This window comes from Pseudorca crassidens, chromosome 2 (assembly GCF_039906515.1).
Source record: "Pseudorca crassidens isolate mPseCra1 chromosome 2, mPseCra1.hap1, whole genome shotgun sequence".
NCBI lineage: Eukaryota > Metazoa > Chordata > Mammalia > Artiodactyla > Delphinidae > Pseudorca > Pseudorca crassidens.
Window position 1 is genome coordinate 106,477,065 of NC_090297.1, and position 18,372 is coordinate 106,495,436.

Sequence of the window (18,372 nt, forward strand, 5' to 3'; positions counted from 1 at the left end):
GCAAATTTCTAAATGAAGAAATAGACATCTAACACTTGACAATGATCATATTCAGTGCCAAGTCCTAGAATATAATGGACCCTCCCAATTTTAGTCCAGTTCTTGAGCCTCTCAAAGTGTATGTAACACCTAAGCTACTTCTAACTCCCTTTGATTCTTTAGCCACTAATCCTGCATCTGATATCCTCATTCAATCCTATACCCCATGGATAAGATACCAGAAGGTAGAGCGGGAGGTGCGGGGGGACAGTGGTTACCAAAAAACCACATTGGAACTGCCCGGAAGGACCAGTGACTGCAAGTATATCTTGGTTTTCCCTGTTTAGCCTTCCCTAAATAAAGGGCTTTCTCATTTGTTCTCTGGCTAGGTTTGGGAATATTTTCTTGACCTTTATGCTTCAAATTAGCCTTGCAAATTGGCTCAAAAAATATCTTAGCCTTCAAAGATGTTCTTTTACCTTCCGCATTATGGATCATTCCCATGCTTACCCATGCCTACAGCTCCTGTCATTAAGCAGTGAGAACACAGGACACGTACTCAGCATAATTTAGTAGAAAGATGATAGAAATCAGGGGACAGAACTGATTGTATTGGCTCAATAGTTGATTTCAGAAGTACCTCCTTTAATGTCTCCCCACCCTGAGGCCCTGAGAATATAAACAGAGAGTAATTTGTTTCATGGTTTGAAATTGGGTTGGGTTGGTTACATTTCAGAGCCATCAGAGGTGATACACCAGATAGTTGCTATGGATTTGGAGTACTCAGTGGTTTCAAAGCATTGTTTTGAAGAAAGAAAAACCCAGGTTTTTGAGGGTTTTGTATTTGGACGTAGAGAAATGTAAGGGAGGATATACGGCTAAAGATAAAAATGTCTTTCTCATCTGCTTACAAACGCCTGGTACACGAAGCTTGGGTGGGAGGCTTGTATGCTTGGCAGAAAGTCTTAGTCACCCTTCAGCTGCATTAGCACCAGGGCCTTTTGGCCGGAATATGAACATCTCCCTTTCCTTTAACCCTGATGGAAGCTGAGGAACCATCTAGCTCTGCGCCATCAAGTTGGCGGTGCTTTAGCCTTGGTCCTGCTGTAAGGGTGTTTGATGTCTCTGTTTTTGCTCTTTTTGCTCCCAGTGTGCCCTGGAGATGCGAGATTTTCCTTTGGCAGCAGGAGGCACACACCCAGAGAATGCTGGAGCCGCAAGGGGACAGGACCCACTTCCACAGCGGAGAAAAACAAAGAGGAAAAAGGCGTGCAGGTGGCCAGCGCTAAGGGACTCACCCAACAAGCAGTGGGCCACTGCCGCTGTCCTCAGCAGCTGTTTCTGCTGCAGCCCGAGAGGAACTCGGTGAGCCCGTCCCTGTTTGTGGCTGCAAGCTCAGGATTTCAATCAATGCATTCCAGTAACCCTAAAGTGAGGAACTCTCCGTCAGGAAACACACAGAGGTGAGGGCTAGGGCCTGGCCCAGCTGCCCCTTTGGGATGTCATAGTGGACCATGAATGCTCACTGGTGGAACAACATGTTGAATTAGAAGCGAATGGGGAAAGAAAAAAAGATAATTAAATAGTGATAGAATAGTGAATCAGAGTTTAGGTTAGAGTTTTCCTCTGTTATTATTTGTCCATTATTACCTGGCCGCTCCTATTTACCACCCCTCTCCTCACCAAAACATAAAGAAAAAGACCTTAAAGACCAGCCAGTACAGTGAGCTAAACTTGGCAAATGAGGAAACCGAGACCTGGAATGGTGAGGAGGCCTAAGGTCCTAGAACTGAAACACCAGCCCCTGGACTCCCACCGTGAGGCTTTTTCCTCTGTTCCATGGAAGTTAAGCTGACGCCCTAAAAGAATTGTTTCCTTCTCCCCTGGCGGCAGTGGTTAGTGTGTCTGCTCTGGTGTGATCCTGCTTGTTCAGGGAGTATGTCCTGGAGCGTTTCCCTAACCTGCCAGTCATGGGCAGGTTTCCTCGCGCTCTCCTGGACCTGCTCGTATTTTCCAGCAGGGAGGCTAGTCTCCTGTTACAGCTGTTCCTTGTCATCAGCTGAGGGGCGGGTGGTATTTTGATCTTAACGATGTCTGTTTGTTTACTCTGAGCTAGTCTTAGTGTGAGAGTCATTTCTCTATGTACATAGAAACCGTTGTCCTTTATTGACAGAAGCCCTAGAGATGGGTCCCCATGTGACTCTAGGGTTCCCAAGGCCTGGCAGGCCACTCTGCTTGATCCTCCTCTCTGTTGAGAGCTCTGAGATGAGAGCAGGGGAGGAGGGAGCAAGCCAAGTGGCTGCGGTGAAAGGTGGGGTGGTTACTTAGTGGTCCAGGTCTCCTTGACCCATGATAAAAATCAGTCCTCCCTAATTTGTGCTGCCCAGTTGCATCCGGTGTCTGATCTCCCTTTGTTATTTGTCTCTTTTAGTAGCCCTAAGTCAAAGCAGGAGGTGATGGTCCGTCCCCCTACAGTGATGTCCCCATCTGGAAACCCCCAGCTGGATTCCAAATTCTCCAATCAGGGTAAACAGGGGGGCTCAGCCAGCCAATCCCAGCCATCCCCCTGTGACTCCAAGAGTGGGGGCCATACCCCTAAAGCACTCCCTGGCCCAGGTGGGAGCATGGGGCTGAAGAATGGGGCTGGAAATGGTGCCAAGGGCAAGGGGAAAAGGGAGCGAAGTATTTCCGCCGACTCCTTTGATCAGAGAGATCCTGGGACTCCAAACGATGACTCTGACATGAAAGGTATGTCTATAAGATATTTGAGACTCAGAGGGAAGTAGGTATTCCTGAGGAAAGGCCTCTGACATTGGTGGATGCCAGAGAGCCTAATAGCAGCCAAGTGGGGAGAGTAGGCGCGTCAGATTCAGGAGTTCTCGCAGTTTAAGATGGAACTATTTCTGGTCGTTTTCCTGCTAACTAAGAATAGTTTGGAACCACCTTGTTGACTTCTTGCTCTTGAGGATGCAAGCGTTTTAGGATGTTCCACGGCCCTAGCCACGTTCTTGTGGATGTTTCTGGCCTCCATACTCTTGGTACTTAAGTGTCAAGCCGGTAGCTCCAGCTTGTCTATGCCAGGGTCCACCCTGGAGCGGTCTTTCTGACACTCCTCCTCTCCATCAAATCCATCCTTCAAGACTTGGGTTTTGTGCACTCTGGCTGCCATTTGGCCAGAGTTGTAGGCACAAGAGGCAGCCCTGGCACTAGTCCAGGTTTGTCACAGTCAGTTTCAGTGTGGCAGGAACGAGTGGCTACATGTAGTAGAGATACAGTAGGCACCAAAATGGAGTGAGCCAGAAAGAGTATAGGACCAATGGCTGTGGTTTTAGGCTTTTTCCTCCTAGTATAAAGTAAAAAATCGTAACTATAGGCCAGAACATGAAACTAGTATTCAAGCAGTGGAAGTGTTACTTCCCGACCCAAATTTGAAATGAGAACCTGGGTGATCGTTCCCCTGTCTTTCCTTTCTTCTTTAGGTGTTTGTAGGAGGCCTGTTACAAGCACCAGCACTATGCTGGGGGCTGGGGGTGCCATGGTCAGCAAAACAGAAACAGTTGCTATCCTCAAGGGTTTGAATGCACCTAGACAGCAGATCATTAAACAATTACAGTAAATTTGATAAATGCTGAAATAAGGGGAGTTCGGGGGCTATGGGTTCAACTAGCAGGGGCAGCCAGTCCAGGAGGATCCAAAAGGGGTTTCCAGGAAGGAGGGACATTTATGCTAATATCTGAAGAATGCATAGTAGAGAAGTAAGGAGGTGGGGGAGGAGTGCTTTGTAATTAGTCATTTAGGGAGAAGTGTTTTTATGAATAGAATAGGTTTCCTCTTAGCAAGGTACTTCCTCCTTGAAATTCTCAAGGTGTTTGCATTATGATGCTGTAAATGCTGGCAGAAAAAAGAGTTTTATTCTTTCTATGACATGACTCTTTTCATTCTTTTAGAATGTAATTCTGCTGACCACATAAAGTCCCAGGATTCCCAGCACACGCCACACTCGATGACCCCGTCAAATGCTACAGTCCCCAGGTCTTCCACCCCCTCCCATGGCCAGACTACTGCCCCAGAGCCCACACCTGCTCAGAAGACTCCCGCCAAAGTGGTGTATGTGTTTTCTACTGAGATGGCCAATAAGTAAGTTGATGGCTATGTCTTGCTGTTGGCGTGGCTTGTGTGTTTGGGCATCTAAGTTCTTACTCCCTTTGAAGATTGATCCTTTTTTTGCCCACTTGTATTATTACTTAAAGTTAACGCTACAGAAAGAGGTAAAATAAAATATAAAACCTCCCCACCCCTACTCCCCAGAGGCAACCATTGATGCTACTTCCTTGGCTTTCCTTCCAGAAATTTTTTGTGCTTGTACAAATATACATATATATACTTTTTTAAGCACAAAAGGGATTGATTGCACAATATACACTTTTCTGCAACTTAGTATTCTTTTTAAAATGACACAAGTAATGTCCATTTTGGAATAATTAGAAAATGTAAACAACTAAAAAAATCTCAGGAATTTACAGAGATAACTACTGTGAACATTTTGGTACATACGTCTCTAGTGGATGGATGGGTCAATGGATATTTATTTATTTATTTAAAATGTGAATATACCCTAGTTTTTTTCATTTAAGGTTTTAAAAATTAAGATATAGAATGAATCTTGGCAGCCTTTAATTATTATTAGGTGTGAGAATTCATTTTACCCTTCTTGGGTTGGGATTTTGAGCTAGGATGCTCTATAAAACACCTACTAGAGTGGATGGCTTTGAAGGAGAAAATCCTGGGGGTTTTTAGTACCTCTTTTTGAGATTTGCTAATGGCTATCTTTTAATTTCAGAAGTTTGATGATAAATGATAGACAAATAATGAAAACCTTTTTCTCTTGATTTCTTCTCATTCAACATTGCTGGTGGTTCTTTATACTTTTCCTTCCTCTCTTATACCTGTTTAATCGGTTAAAGTGCTTTAAATTTACAGTTAGTGAAATAGGAACAAGTCCTAGTGTGTGCATCTCTTCTGTCTTTGCAGAGCTGCAGAAGCTGTATTGAAGGGCCAGGTTGAAACTATTGTCTCTTTCCACATCCAGAACATCTCTAACAGCAAGGCAGAGAGAAGCACAGCCCCTCTGGTATGTCATTTTGGAAACGGAATAATGGTTTAAAGGTTCTGCAGTGACTGTAAAGGTGGGAGATGGTGAATTTCACTGATAGGGAGATAGTCTTTTTTTCTTCTCCCGGTTTTATTGAGATACAACTGACCGACAGCACCGTATAAGTTAAAAGTGTACAGCCTACTGTGCTGTATACTGTATACTTTAACTTACATACGTGACGAAATGATTACCATCATCTCATATAGATACAAAATTAAAGACATAGAAAAAAATATATATTTTCCTTGTGGTGAGAACTTTTAGGATGTACTTTCTTAACAGCTTTTATATAGAACATATGGCAGCATTCATTATATTTATCATGTTGTACATTACATTCTTAGTACTTATTTATTCTATAACTGGAAGTTTGTGCCTTTTGACTACCCTCCTCCAATTCTCCCTCCCTGGTAACCACAAATCGGATTTCTTTTTCTATGAGTTTGTTTTTGTGTGGTCATTGACCTACAACACTATGTTAGTTTGTGGTATACACGTAGTGATTTGATATTTCTGTACATTTCAAAATGATCACCATGATAAGTCTAGTTACTGTCTATCACCATACAAAGATATTACATAGTCATTGACTGTATTCCCCACACTGTGCATTTCATACCCGTGACTTATTTATTTTGTAACTGAAAGATTGTACCTTTTAATTTTCCTCACCTATTTCTCTCCTCTCCCCAACCCCTCTCTCCTCTTTCAGCTACCTGTTTGTTCTCTGTATCTATGACTCTGTTTCCGTTTAGTTAGGTTTGTTCATTTGCTTTGTTTTTTAGGTTCCACATGTAGGTGAAATGATACAGTATTTGTCTTCCTCTGTCTGACTTATTTCACTTAGCCTAAACCTTCTAGGTCCATCCATGTTTTTGAAAATGGCAAGATTTCATTCTTTTTATGGCCAAGTAATATTCCATTGTATATATGTACTACATCTTCTTTATCTGTTCATCTATTGATGGGCACTTAGGTTGTGTCCATATCTTGGCTATTGTAAATAATGCTGCAGTGAACATAAGGGTACATGTCTTTTCTAATCGGTGTTTTTGTTTTCTTTGGATAAATACCCAGGACTGAAATTGCTGGATTGTATGTTAGTTATATTTTTAATTTTTTGTGGAATCTCCACACTGTTTTCCATATTGGCTACACCAATTTACATTCCCACCAACAGTGTATGAAGGTTCAATGGGAGATAATCTTGATGGTATAAACTACATTCTGAGCATTTAACCTAATTGTGTGGTTTTAGGCATATCACACTGCATTGGCCTTTTCTACTAACACGCTGATATATTGATGAATTACTAGGAGAGAAGAGGTACAACATAAAAAAGGAGATATTTAGATATCTTAGGATTTCTGTCATGTAGCCATCTCTGGGAAATTCTGAATTCAGACCCTCTGTAAAGAGCAGGATTTTAAAAAATAGCAAACACTCTTGAGTTACTTGAAGAACAGAGAAAAAGCAGCAACAAAAACTGCAGTACTGGAGTACATGCTGATGATACCATAATTAAGGTCTCAGTGACTTTCAAAATGATTCTTATTTATTTCAAAGTGAGAGAACCATTGAATGCTTTTAATTGCTTGATATTTCCAAAATTATAGTAAATGTTAGTCTGTTTCCTCTCTGGAACTTAAGCACCTACTATAAATTACATTAGAAAATGCATATAATGGTTGTTTTAATACATGTAGTGTTCCAAATTGAACCAAAAGATATTTCTTGTGTCTTACATTGTCAAGGCATTGCACCAAATGCTGTGGGGACACTAGAGGTTCAAGGTACAGTCCCTGAGTTCAGGAAGCATAAAATCTAAAACTTGGATGAGACTTAAACATGGGAAAAGTTAAATGACAATAAACGACTGAAGTGACAATTCAATACAGAATGGATGACATTTCGTCCTTGTTGTATATGAACATAGAAGTCCCCCCTGTGACATAGCAGGCTTAGGCTTTCCTAGGCCTAGGAAAAGAATTTCATGTCACTCTGCATCTCTGCTACTCAAGGGTAGACGATGGATACGTATAATATTTTAAATGTATATATTTTTAAATTTATACTTTAAAAATATTTGTTTATTTATAATTTATATCATTTCGGAATGCACGGGGTACATTGCAACTCAAACCGACATTTTATTGACTTAATGACAGATCTTAAGTCATTAAGACAGTTTTCACTTCCACCTTCTCTGGTACTAAAATGAAATCAGAAAAGGAGTTTATAAGGCGTGAATTGGGAATAGTCCAATCACCATTGCTCCAAATCTAAAATATAAAGGGTGGTACTAAACTGTTTCTTCTGTCACGGTCACCTTGTAGGAAATCAGTGACCACCCTTAACAACAGAACCAAACTTAAACTAGCACTGGAGAGGAAATTAAGGTGACCTCCACACTCCAGTTAAGGAGTCAGAGAGACAGAGGACACTGCAACATCCAGAGTCATCCAAGTTCAGCCAGTCTTACCCCCACCAGTCTCGGTCTGCAGACACAGATGCATGGAGAATACCAGCAAGTGGAACATTTGCATACATACCCACGGAACGTGAACTGTTCGTGTTCAGGGATATGTATGATGATTCCTGTACAAATCTGTGCCTTGATAAACGTTCCAGAGAGTAGGTGGGGATGTAAGTAAGAGTGTTAGGGGTTTGGAAATACAGGCTGGATTAAGCGAACAGGTAGGAGCAAGTGAACATCAAAAAGGGATCACGCGGCTCACTGGAGGCTGGTGAGAGATCCCTTGATGGAGTCGCTAGACTGGGCCTGTCTGTTCTTCATTACCGCCCTTCTCTAGTACCAGTACCTCCAGCAGTGCCGAGGTGTAGACCCAGAACATTACAAGTCCCTCTTCCAGACACTGACAGTGTCCGTGTCACCTATTGTAGGTGAGCGTGCCTTTACCCAGGACTTAGTATAGCATCGGTACTTAATAAATAATAATAAGGCGATCATCCAGCCTGTAGAAAGGGCTGCATGCTGTCTATTGGAAAGAACAGATCAAGGGACAGCACAAGCTAGATAGCCTCAGATTTCTCTGCAGACCCTTCCTGCCTACAGATGGTCTTACTACAGTTAATGTACAAATTCTCGTACGGAATCAGTGATCACAAACTGAAAACAGAAATCGAAGATGTCAGGCCCCTGGAAACTCAAGGATAGGAGTACCTCACTAGTCACCGTGCCAGGGGAAACACTGAAGTGGAGCGGCCGTACCTCCCGCCTCTGACGGGCAGAGTACAGAGCTGGAGGTGACAACGACTTTCTCTTTCAGTTGAAAACATTAGACTTTTTGATTGACAATGAGAAGTCTACATATCCAGTTATACTTTCGGGGAAAGAAAAAGGTGTTAGGTACAGCCTCCCACATACCAAGAAACTAATCTCTCCCTGAATCAGAAACACATAGTAGACATGTGATATCAAACCTGTTCCTCGAAATAGATACTCAAATGTATTCACTTTGGCAGCGTGGCTTTCCCTTGGCATGCTTTAAAGTTATTCAGCAAGGGAAAGAGGATGCCGTTTGACAGCAAAGTGTGAGAAAGAAATCAAAATGTCTGCATGTCCAGAGTGGGGTTGTACATGAGCAGTTTCTACAGCAAGTGTCAGTGTAGATTTATGTGGCTGGGACAAGTCCTTTATAACATATCTTGCTCTTTTCATTGCCCTTCTGTTCAGTTCACCAATGATTTTTAAAATCTCGTTTATCTTCAGAACACACAGATATCTGCCCTTCGGAATGATCCGAAACCTCTCCCACAACAGCCCCCCACTCCAGCCAACCAGGACCAGACTTCCTCCCAGAACACCAGACTGCAGCCAACTCCACCCATTCTGGCACCAGCACCCAAGCCTGCCGCCCCCCCGCGTCCCCTGGACCGGGATAGTCCTGGGGTAGAAAACAAACTGATTCCTTCTGTAGGCAGCCCTGCCAGCTCCACTCCACTGCCGCCAGACGGTACCGGGCCAAACTCGACGCCCAACAACCGAGCAGTGACTCCCGTTTCCCAGGGGAGCAGTAGCTCTTCAGCAGATCCCAAAGGCCCCCCACCTCCACCGGTGTCCAGTGGAGAGCCCCCCCCGCTGGGAGAGAACCCCGACGGACTGTCTCAGGAGCAGCTGGAGCACCGGGAGCGCTCCTTACAAACGCTCAGAGATATCCAGCGCATGCTTTTCCCTGATGAGAAAGAATTCCCGGGAGGACAGAGTGGGGGACCCCAGCAGAATACTGGGGTGTTAGATGGACCTCAGAAAAAACCAGAAGGGCCAATACAGGCCATGATGGCTCAATCCCAAAGCCTAGGTAAGGGACCTGGGCCCCGGACAGACGTGGGGGCTCCATTTGGCCCTCAGGGACACAGAGATGTGCCCTTTTCTCCGGATGAAATGGTTCCACCTTCCATGAACTCCCAGTCTGGGCCCATTGGACCCGACCACCTGGATCACATGACCCCTGAGCAGATAGCGTGGCTGAAACTGCAGCAGGAGTTCTATGAGGAGAAGAGGAGAAAGCAGGAGCAAGTGGTCGTGCAGCAGTGCTCCCTCCAGGACATGATGGTCCATCAGCACGGGCCGCGGGGAGTGGTCCGAGGGCCTCCCCCTCCGTACCAGATGACCCCCAGTGAGGCCTGGGGGCCTGGGGGTGCAGAGCCCTTTGCTGACGGTATCAACATGCCCCATTCTCTGCCCCCGAGGGCCATGGCTCCCCACCCCAACATGCCAGGTAGCCAGATGCGCCTCCCTGGATTTGCAGGAATGATGAACTCTGAAATGGAGGGGCCTAATGTCCCCAACCCAGCATCTAGACCAGGTCTTTCTGGAGTCAGCTGGCCAGACGATGTGCCAAAAATCCCAGACGGTCGAAACTTCCCGCCTGGCCAGGGCGTGTTCAGTGGTCCTGGCCGAGGGGAACGTTTCCCAAACCCCCAAGGATTGTCTGAAGAGATGTTTCAACAGCAGCTGGCAGAGAAACAGCTGGGTCTGCCCCCGGGGATGAGCATGGAAGGCATCAGGCCCGGCATGGAGATGAACAGGCTGATCCCTGGCTCCCAGCGACACATGGAGCCGGGGAGTAATCCCATCTTCCCTCGAATACCAGTAGAGGGCCCGCTGAGCCCTTCTAGGGGTGACTTTCCAAAAGGAATGCCCCCACAGATGGGCCCCGGTCGGGAACTCGAGTTTGGGATGGTTCCTAGTGGGATGAAGGGAGATGTCAGTCTAAATGTCAACATGGGATCCAACTCTCAGATGATACCTCAGAAGATGAGAGAGGCTGGGGTGGGGCCCGAGGAGATGATGAAACTCCGCGCCGGCGGTGCAGACATGCTGCCTGCTCAGCAGAAGATGGTGCCCCTGCCCTTTGGCGAGCACCCTCAGCAAGAGTATGGCATGGGCCCCAGGCCGTTCCTCCCCATGTCTCAGGGTCCAGGCAGCAACAGTGGCTTGCGGAATCTCAGAGAACCAATTGGGCCCGACCAAAGGACTAACAGCCGGCTCAGTCATATGCCACCACTACCTCTCAACCCTTCTAGTAACCCCACTAGCCTCAACACCGCTCCTTCCGTTCAGCGCGGCCTGGGGCGGAAACCCGTGGATCTCTCTGTGGCAGGCAGCCAGGTGCATTCCCCAGGCATTAACCCTCTGAAATCTCCCACGATGCGCCAAGTCCAGTCGCCAATGCTGGGCTCGCCCTCGGGGAACCTCAAGTCCCCCCAGACTCCATCGCAGCTGGCAGGCATGCTGGCGGGCCCAGCTGCTGCTGCTTCCATTAAGTCCCCCCCTGTCTTGGGGTCTGCTGCTGCTTCGCCTGTTCACCTCAAGTCTCCATCACTTCCCGCCCCGTCACCGGGATGGACCTCCTCTCCAAAACCTCCCCTTCAGAGCCCCGGGATCCCTCCAAACCATAAAGCACCCCTCACCATGGCCTCCCCAGCCATGCTGGGAAGTGTAGAGTCAGGTCAGTATGCTTTCATCCTCACAGTTGCACCTTAAAGCCAGAGATTGCAAAAGCCTGATTTACATCCTTTAAGAAAACTGGTGTCTTAACCTGATTATGCAACCAAAGGAGGTGGCTTTTGCCAAGATGGACGTATTTGTGGCAGAGTGCGTAATCAGTACTTCCATGGGGTTATGCTCTTAGTGCAGAATATGTTTCTCAGATAGGACTGGGAGGAAAATGGGAAATGTGTGTCATTTCACTGAATGATTTACATTTGCACAGTGAACTCACGGTGGTGGAATAGAATGTCTCAACAGTGGGTAAATGTGCCTTTAAATACTAGATCCACCCACTTCAGAGGGCTGCCCTTCATCATGTCAAGAGAGTCTGAGTATCATCCCAAGCAAAGAGGAGAGGCTGCTGAGAGACTTGAGTGGTTCTCGTAAATATGTGTTGACCATAGAAACTGTTACCGAAACATTCTCCTTGGTAAACTGCTGTTCTCAGAGATCAGCTACAATTTATTAGTATTTTCTTCCTAGGAGAAGCTCTCACTGATGATGGTGGTTTTGTGAACGGGACCAGAGGAGGTCAGTGGAAGATGAGCACTGAGGTATAAATACTAGGTCTGTGCTGTCTCCACTTGAGGAAGACTAGAATCAGAATAAGATAGATTTATCCTCCCAAGCTCAAGTGTGTCTCTCCGTTAGGTAGCAGTTCACAAAAGCAGTACAGTGGAGTTGCCCCCTCAGACCTTTTCAGTTCAGACACCTTGGTGGCAGAAAATCAATCAAGAGCGTGTGTAGGGCGATTCGGTTAGTACCTGGGGTGGGATTGCTAATCTGGCTTCCTAGCATACTAATGCCTGAGTCAAATTCTAAATTGTGATTGGCAAGGGAAAGAGATCCATAAGAGTTGCCTGTAACCCATGGTTTTCCCAAGTTTGAACTAATATTTCTTATGCATTCTTGGTGCGTTTGTCTTCCCATCTGCTGAGCTGTCACCTCCATCTCACACTGCAGTCTCCCTCTGCACACACACGGAGCTTGACTAGAGACTGATGATTCATGTCCTGGGCCTAATAACACTGTCCTGTTCATCTGTCTCATTCCTGGCCCTGCTCGTTCATAACGATAGGCCCAGTAGCTTTCAAGAGAAATCTAATTCCCTGCCCTTTTTTTATTTTGCTTTCTTCTCCTAGGTGGCCCCCCACCTCCTACAGCCAGCCAGTCTGCCTCTGTGAGTATCCCGGGAAGTCTTCCCTCTAGTACACCTTACACCATGCCTCCAGAGCCGACCCTTTCCCAGAACCCACTGTCTATTATGATGTCTCGAATGTCCAAGTTTGCAATGCCCAGTTCTACCCCGTTATACCACGATGCCATCAAGACCGTGGCCAGCTCAGATGACGACTCCCCTCCAGCTCGTTCTCCCAACTTGCCATCAATGAATAATATGCCAGGTAAGAAATCAGGAAGATAGGATATGGAGCTAGCTCTGGACAAAAGAAAAACTTCTTGAAGTCTTTTCTTGATGGCTGGACGTTCACCAAGTTGGAAAAGTATACTATCTGAGTTAGTTTCAGTAAAACTAAAGTGTCTTGCCTAGAGGAAGAGAATGATCACAGTATTTTTTATTAGCTTAATTCAGTGTTTGTTGATAAGAAAGCAGGCTTCTTTATAGTTCTTGTCACTTTCTTATGGAAATTTTGATGCTTCTGTGTACCTAGATGCTTTTTTTTTTTTTTTTTTTTTTTTTTTGGTAGAGGTTGGGGAGGTCCTCCTGGCACAAAATTGAGAGCGGTATCTTTTCAACATGCTGATCAGAATGTCTTTAGTCCTCAGATATTTTCCTGGAAGGGCAGCCTCAAACCACAAGCAGCCACAGGATTTCAGACAATGGAAAGCCCCTATTTCCTAGAGAATCACTTTCTTTAGGACTAGAGAGAGAATAAAATTCCTCCCTTCCCTACTCATTCTGTTCTCCTTCACCCCTACACCTCCTGTCTCCCCAAATCTCACTAATAGGACATGATCTGGGATGGTGAAGGTGGTCAGTAAAGAGACCATGACTTTTGAGCCATGGGTGTCTGGTTCCAGTTCCATTCTGATTGTTAGGGATGCTCTTTATCATCAGGCAGGTTAGGGCATGCTCTGTGTGTGGCACAAGCACCATCCTTACCATTCTCAGTGGTTAACTCCATGGAGAGACCAAATATTTACATGTCCCAGAGACCATAGTAGAACCTGTGTGTTTTCCTTTTCCATTAAAAGTTGGCTTTTCTTTACCATTTCACGTAACGTAGAGTTCGAAATGCTCTCTCTGTAAGGTAATATAAAATAGTGATGTCCAGTATCAATTGAAAAAGGCCTGTTTGGTTTCCTTGTTGTTATTGCTGATTCTTAGACTCATAGGACTGATTAGTCTCCAAAAAGGACGATACTAAGTCATCCAGGCAAATTGTTTTCTTCTATATTAAATGTCTCCAATGAAGAAGACTGTACTCATTTGCATATTCACTTGTAACTTTTCACACAGGAGACTTTCTTCCTAGCTGTCTTCTATATACCTTTATGTCCTACAGTTTAAGACTCAATGATATATTGTCTTGTAGAGCTGTTGGTTTGTGTGCCCCAAAATGTATTATAACCTTATTGAGGGCAGAGATTGTGCATTGTATGTTTCCCCAGCACAGTACCATGCACACTCGATGCACAATAGTTTTTTTGTTAATTTGATTTATGATAGTTTTCCTGAGTTGCTTTCGGTTAAGTTGATTCCTTTGATATCTTTATTTTTCTAGGACTGGGCATTAATACACAGAATCCTCGAATTTCAGGTCCAAACCCCGTGGTTCCAATGCCAACCCTCAGCCCAATGGGAATGACCCAGCCACTTTCTCACTCCAATCAGATGCCCTCTCCGAATGCCATGGGACCCACCATACCTCCTCATGGGGTCCCGATGGGGCCTGGCTTGATGTCACACAATCCTATCATGGGGCATGGGTCCCAGGAGCCTCCGATGGTACCTCAAGGACGGATGGGTTTCCCCCAGGGCTTCCCTCCAGTTCAGTCTCCTCCACAGCAGGTTCCATTTCCTCACAATGGCCCCAGTGGGGGGCAGGGCAACTTCCCAGGAGGGATGGGTTTCCCAGGAGAAGGGCCCCTCGGCCGCCCCAGCAACCTGCCCCAAAGTTCAGCAGATGCAGCACTTTGCAAGCCTGGAGGCCCAGGGGGTCCTGACTCCTTCGCTGTCCTGGGGAACAGCATGCCTTCAGTGTTTACAGACCCAGATCTACAGGAGGTCATCCGACCTGGAGCCACCGGAATACCTGAGTTTGATCTGTCTCGCATTATTCCATCTGAGAAGCCTAGCCAGACACTGCAATATTTCCCTCGAGGGGAAGTCCCAGGCCGTAAACAGCCCCAGGGTCCTGGACCTGGGTTTTCGCACATGCAGGGGATGATGGGCGAACAAGCCCCCAGAATGGGACTAGCATTACCTGGCATGGGAGGTCCAGGGCCGGTGGGAACTCCGGACATCCCTCTTGGTACAGCTCCATCCATGCCAGGCCACAACCCAATGAGACCACCAGCCTTTCTCCAGCAAGGCATGATGGGACCTCACCATCGGATGATGTCACCAGCACAATCTACAATGCCCGGCCAGCCCACCCTGATGAGCAATCCAGCTGCTGCCGTGGGCATGATTCCTGGCAAGGATCGAGGGCCTGCCGGGCTCTACACCCACCCTGGGCCTGTGGGCTCTCCAGGCATGATGATGTCCATGCAGGGCATGATGGGACCCCAACAGAACATCATGATCCCCCCACAGATGAGGCCCCGGAGCATGGCCGCTGACGTGGGCATGGGTGGATTTAGCCAAGGACCTGGCAACCCAGGAAACATGATGTTTTAAGCTGCTAAGATTGGATGTGCCGATCCTTGTCAAGATGAGATTCCAGGTCCTGAGAGCTGCTTTGAGGGAGTTCCAGGAGTACTGTTGGTCATGCAATAGGAGAACAGAGACCCAAGGGCTGCTTTGGGGGAGGGGGGAACTCGAGAATGTATGGATTTATCTGAAAACAAATTATTCATTTAATCAACAGGTGTGTTTTTTTAAGATTTATTTTTTAAGAATTATTTTTGTGGACTTGGGTATCCCATGATAGCACCTACTTGGGGATCTGTAGCCGTGCTTTGAGAATTGCCATGGGCCATGTGTTGCACCATTCTCTGTATGTTTACGTCCTTTGGACTGGCTTCTCCCAGGATTCTTTTCTGGTTTTGTTTTTGCTTTGGGCTTTATTTTTTTTGTGTGTACTGTACTATATTGTAAAAGGGATTTTAGCAGAGACTTTAGTCTTTGGGACAAGAGAACAGGAATGCTGGGCTGTTTACTTTAGGTGGAGAATCCATCTTCAGACCTTTGGACTATTTTCTTTCAACTCCAGTGTATAGAAAAACCAAACTACGACCTCAGAGCAGAGTATTAATGAAAAGCACAAAAAGAGGAACTAAGTTCAGCGAGGGGTGGGGGGAGGGGGGAGATTTTTCTTTTTAAAAATAATGATGCTTAGGACATTTGTTTTTCAGTTCAAGTGCTCTTCCGCACTGTCTCTCCCAATCTGAAGACCCCCTTCACATTTTTCTCTTGTTTTCCCTCCTCTCTCCTTCCCTATCTTCTTGGTTAAGTGAGTTTCCTCCTGTTGTGTCCCCCACTGGTGACCCCCTGCTTCCCTCCTCTCTTTTTCCCTTTGGCAGCTGCAATACACGGTGTTATTTTGGGGAAATAAATCTAACGAAGCCTCGCCTTCCATGCCGAGCGTTGTCCCGGCTCTGGGAGGGAAAGGTCTGTCTTTGGGATGCTCAATGGTCTTCTTTGCCCTTCGTCTTTTCTTCCCCAGCCTACCCTTCCCTGCCCACCTTGTTTTCTGTTCTCCTTTTATTAGGAATTCCCAAGTGAATTTTATTAATGTGGGAGTGGAACAGATGCTAAAAGCTATCTAAGATTTTGTTTTTGTTTTTAATTTTGTGTTTCCTTCCCTTTCCTCCCCGTCCCATGCGTCAAACGTTCTGTGTAACCTCCATTAAATTTGGTACAAAACCACTCACCAGAGCTGTGGTGTCAGAAAAATAAAATATATTGTTTCTTACAAAATTGAATTGCCTTTTTTGTCCATTTGGATTCCTGTTTGTTCAGTATTGGGCTTATTAGTTGCCATGTGACCCAGAAGCATAGTAGCTTTGTATCGGAGTTGATCTGGGTGAAGGTTAGGGGAAGTACATAAAAGTGCTTTTGCAGATGAAGCGTATTGCTTGCTGTTGAGGAGTAACTACCCGTGTAGACTGATCCTGTGCTGTTTCTGTCCCAATCAGGAAATCCTAGTTATAGGCAGAAGAGCAGCCCTGGTCCCCATGCCCCACCTCTAGAGGCAATTCATGGTCTTTACTGGGAATTTTTGTGAGAGCCAATGTAATGGTGTGAAGTAATTAAGAGGCCAAAGGTATATTTTTAGTTATTTGAAAAGCCATGAAATGTCCCTGGAGCTTGTCAAGGTGAAGTATTCTTACTGCACCCGCAATCGTGGGTCTCTGTCGTCCGTTCTGCTTCCCCACCGCTGCCTGTCCGCGTCCCCTCTGCAGGCCCTGCTCAGTCTACACAGTTCACTTCCACGCACACACCTTCGGCACGTCAGCGTGTGTCCCGCAAGGTACGCCTCTAAGGGACCAGCTGTTTGTGTTTCTGTACAGTTAGGTTTGTTCTGGTGTGTGTATTTGAGTTGTAGGCGTCTTTAGCTAAGCAAGTGGGCGTCTGTGTGCGTGTTTGTTCTCAGGTGAGAGAATCTAAGCGAGGAGCAGCAGGTGCAGAGTCGTCTGCAGACAGGCTTGTACAGATGGGGCTCTGCTGGTGTTCCACAGTCTGAGTTTTACCTGTGAATGTTTCTCTCTCTCCCCGAGAGTGTTCTGAGAGTCATTTTCTCTTCCACCTTCAGCAGCACTATCTTCTCAGTAACACAAGAGCCCCAGACCACAAAAGTGAGATTTAATTTGAGCACCTCCTCTACCAGTCACGTCCACTCTACTTGCGTTCCCTTGCAAATTCTTGAGGGGCCCTAGGAAGTAGGTCGTAATCATCTCATTTGCAGTTGAGAAAACTGGGCTCACTGGTTTAAGAATTCTGACACAATCAGATCTTTACAGAGGGTCCTGGGCGGTGAAAATTTTACCTTGTGGAGAAATTAGAAGAGTACAACGAGCATTTTGTTTCATGAATTTAGCCCTGTTCCTAGGTTCTCTGGCTCTGAAGTAATAGAAGAGAACAGGGAAACAGCTAGGCATGGGGAGCGTGAGATGAGAGCCCTGAAAGGAAGGCTGGGACCTGGCGTTTGTCCACTGGTCCGGCTTCGTGGGCATCCCCACTTCCTGCTGCATCTCGTAGTGCTGTGGTCACTAATGCTGTGTGGTCCCTTTGCGTCTGTCCCAAGGAGGGAGCCAAAGGCAGACAGGAGTCTTGTGGACCCTTGCTGGGAGAGGCTGGGGATGTGGCACTCCGCGCTGCCCCCTGCTGGAGAACTTGCAGCAGTGCAGACCAACTTACCCGTTTCAAAGGAGCTGGGTTTTGAAAAGACCCCTTCAATAAATCTTCATTCATTTACATTATCAGCTTATACATTTCATCATGATGACATCTGATAAACCAAGTTCATTTGGGGTTTAAATGTAACAATTTCTAATTTGCCACTCTTGCTATGAAGTAAAATCACATTTGAGAGGTTGGATGCTTTTGCATGGAGAACTAATGATGCAAGATTTTTTAAAACAGCGAAGGGGTGATAAAGATGTTTCACGTTAACATAATCCCGTGAAAGCCAAGGCAGTCTCTCCCACTCCTGCCCCTGCCAAAATTTTGGGATTAAATGAAGGAGATACAGTAATGATGTGTAACTTCATTTCTGGGGTAAGTCATGAGGTGTGGATCATAGCATTATTTCTTAAGGACTAATGAAGCGTATGTGGTATTTTCCCTAAAACAATGTGAAATAAAATTACTTTTTTAAAGGATCTGCACTTATAAATGAAAACAAGCAAACATAACTGAAGGGGCCTTATGAGGGGTTGGGGCAAGAGAAAATAAGTTTTAAAACAATTTTACATATTTTAAAGCTATGATCCAAAAAATTGATCCAAAATTTCTCCCAGCTTCCCTGCTCTCCTGTACTTCTTGATATTGTGATCGTGATGCAACTTCTGTCATCAGGGCAGCTTCCTGGCCAT

General features: G+C 45.8%; 2 protein-coding genes across 8 annotated transcripts in view; both read left to right on the forward strand.

The window, feature by feature from the left end:
• The window catches only part of LOC137219250 (uncharacterized), a 65,776-nt gene extending 64,428 nt beyond the window's left edge, over window positions 1-1,348 (forward strand). For all 6 annotated transcript variants that reach the window (XM_067727542.1, XM_067727540.1, XM_067727546.1 and 3 more), the window contains one exon: window positions 1,130-1,348. In XM_067727542.1, coding sequence (XP_067583643.1) covers window positions 1,142-1,348 — 207 coding nt within the window. In that variant the 5' untranslated portion in view covers window positions 1,130-1,141. The remainder of the gene's footprint in view (window positions 1-1,129) is intronic.
• Window positions 1,308-16,255, forward strand: BCL9 (BCL9 transcription coactivator). 2 transcript variants are annotated; one of them, XM_067727515.1, is made up of 7 exons: window positions 1,308-1,442; window positions 2,411-2,727; window positions 3,927-4,116; window positions 5,011-5,110; window positions 8,869-11,110; window positions 12,294-12,554; window positions 13,896-16,255. In XM_067727515.1, exons 1-7 carry the CDS (start codon window positions 1,390-1,392, stop codon window positions 15,011-15,013), a joined length of 4,281 nt encoding a protein of 1,426 aa, XP_067583616.1. In that variant the 5' UTR covers window positions 1,308-1,389; the 3' UTR covers window positions 15,014-16,255. The 2 variants fall into 2 exon arrangements, with proteins under 2 accessions (XP_067583616.1, XP_067583617.1); XM_067727516.1 differs by having other exon boundaries at window positions 2,411-2,505.
• The last annotated feature ends 2,117 nt before the right edge of the window (window positions 16,256-18,372 follow it).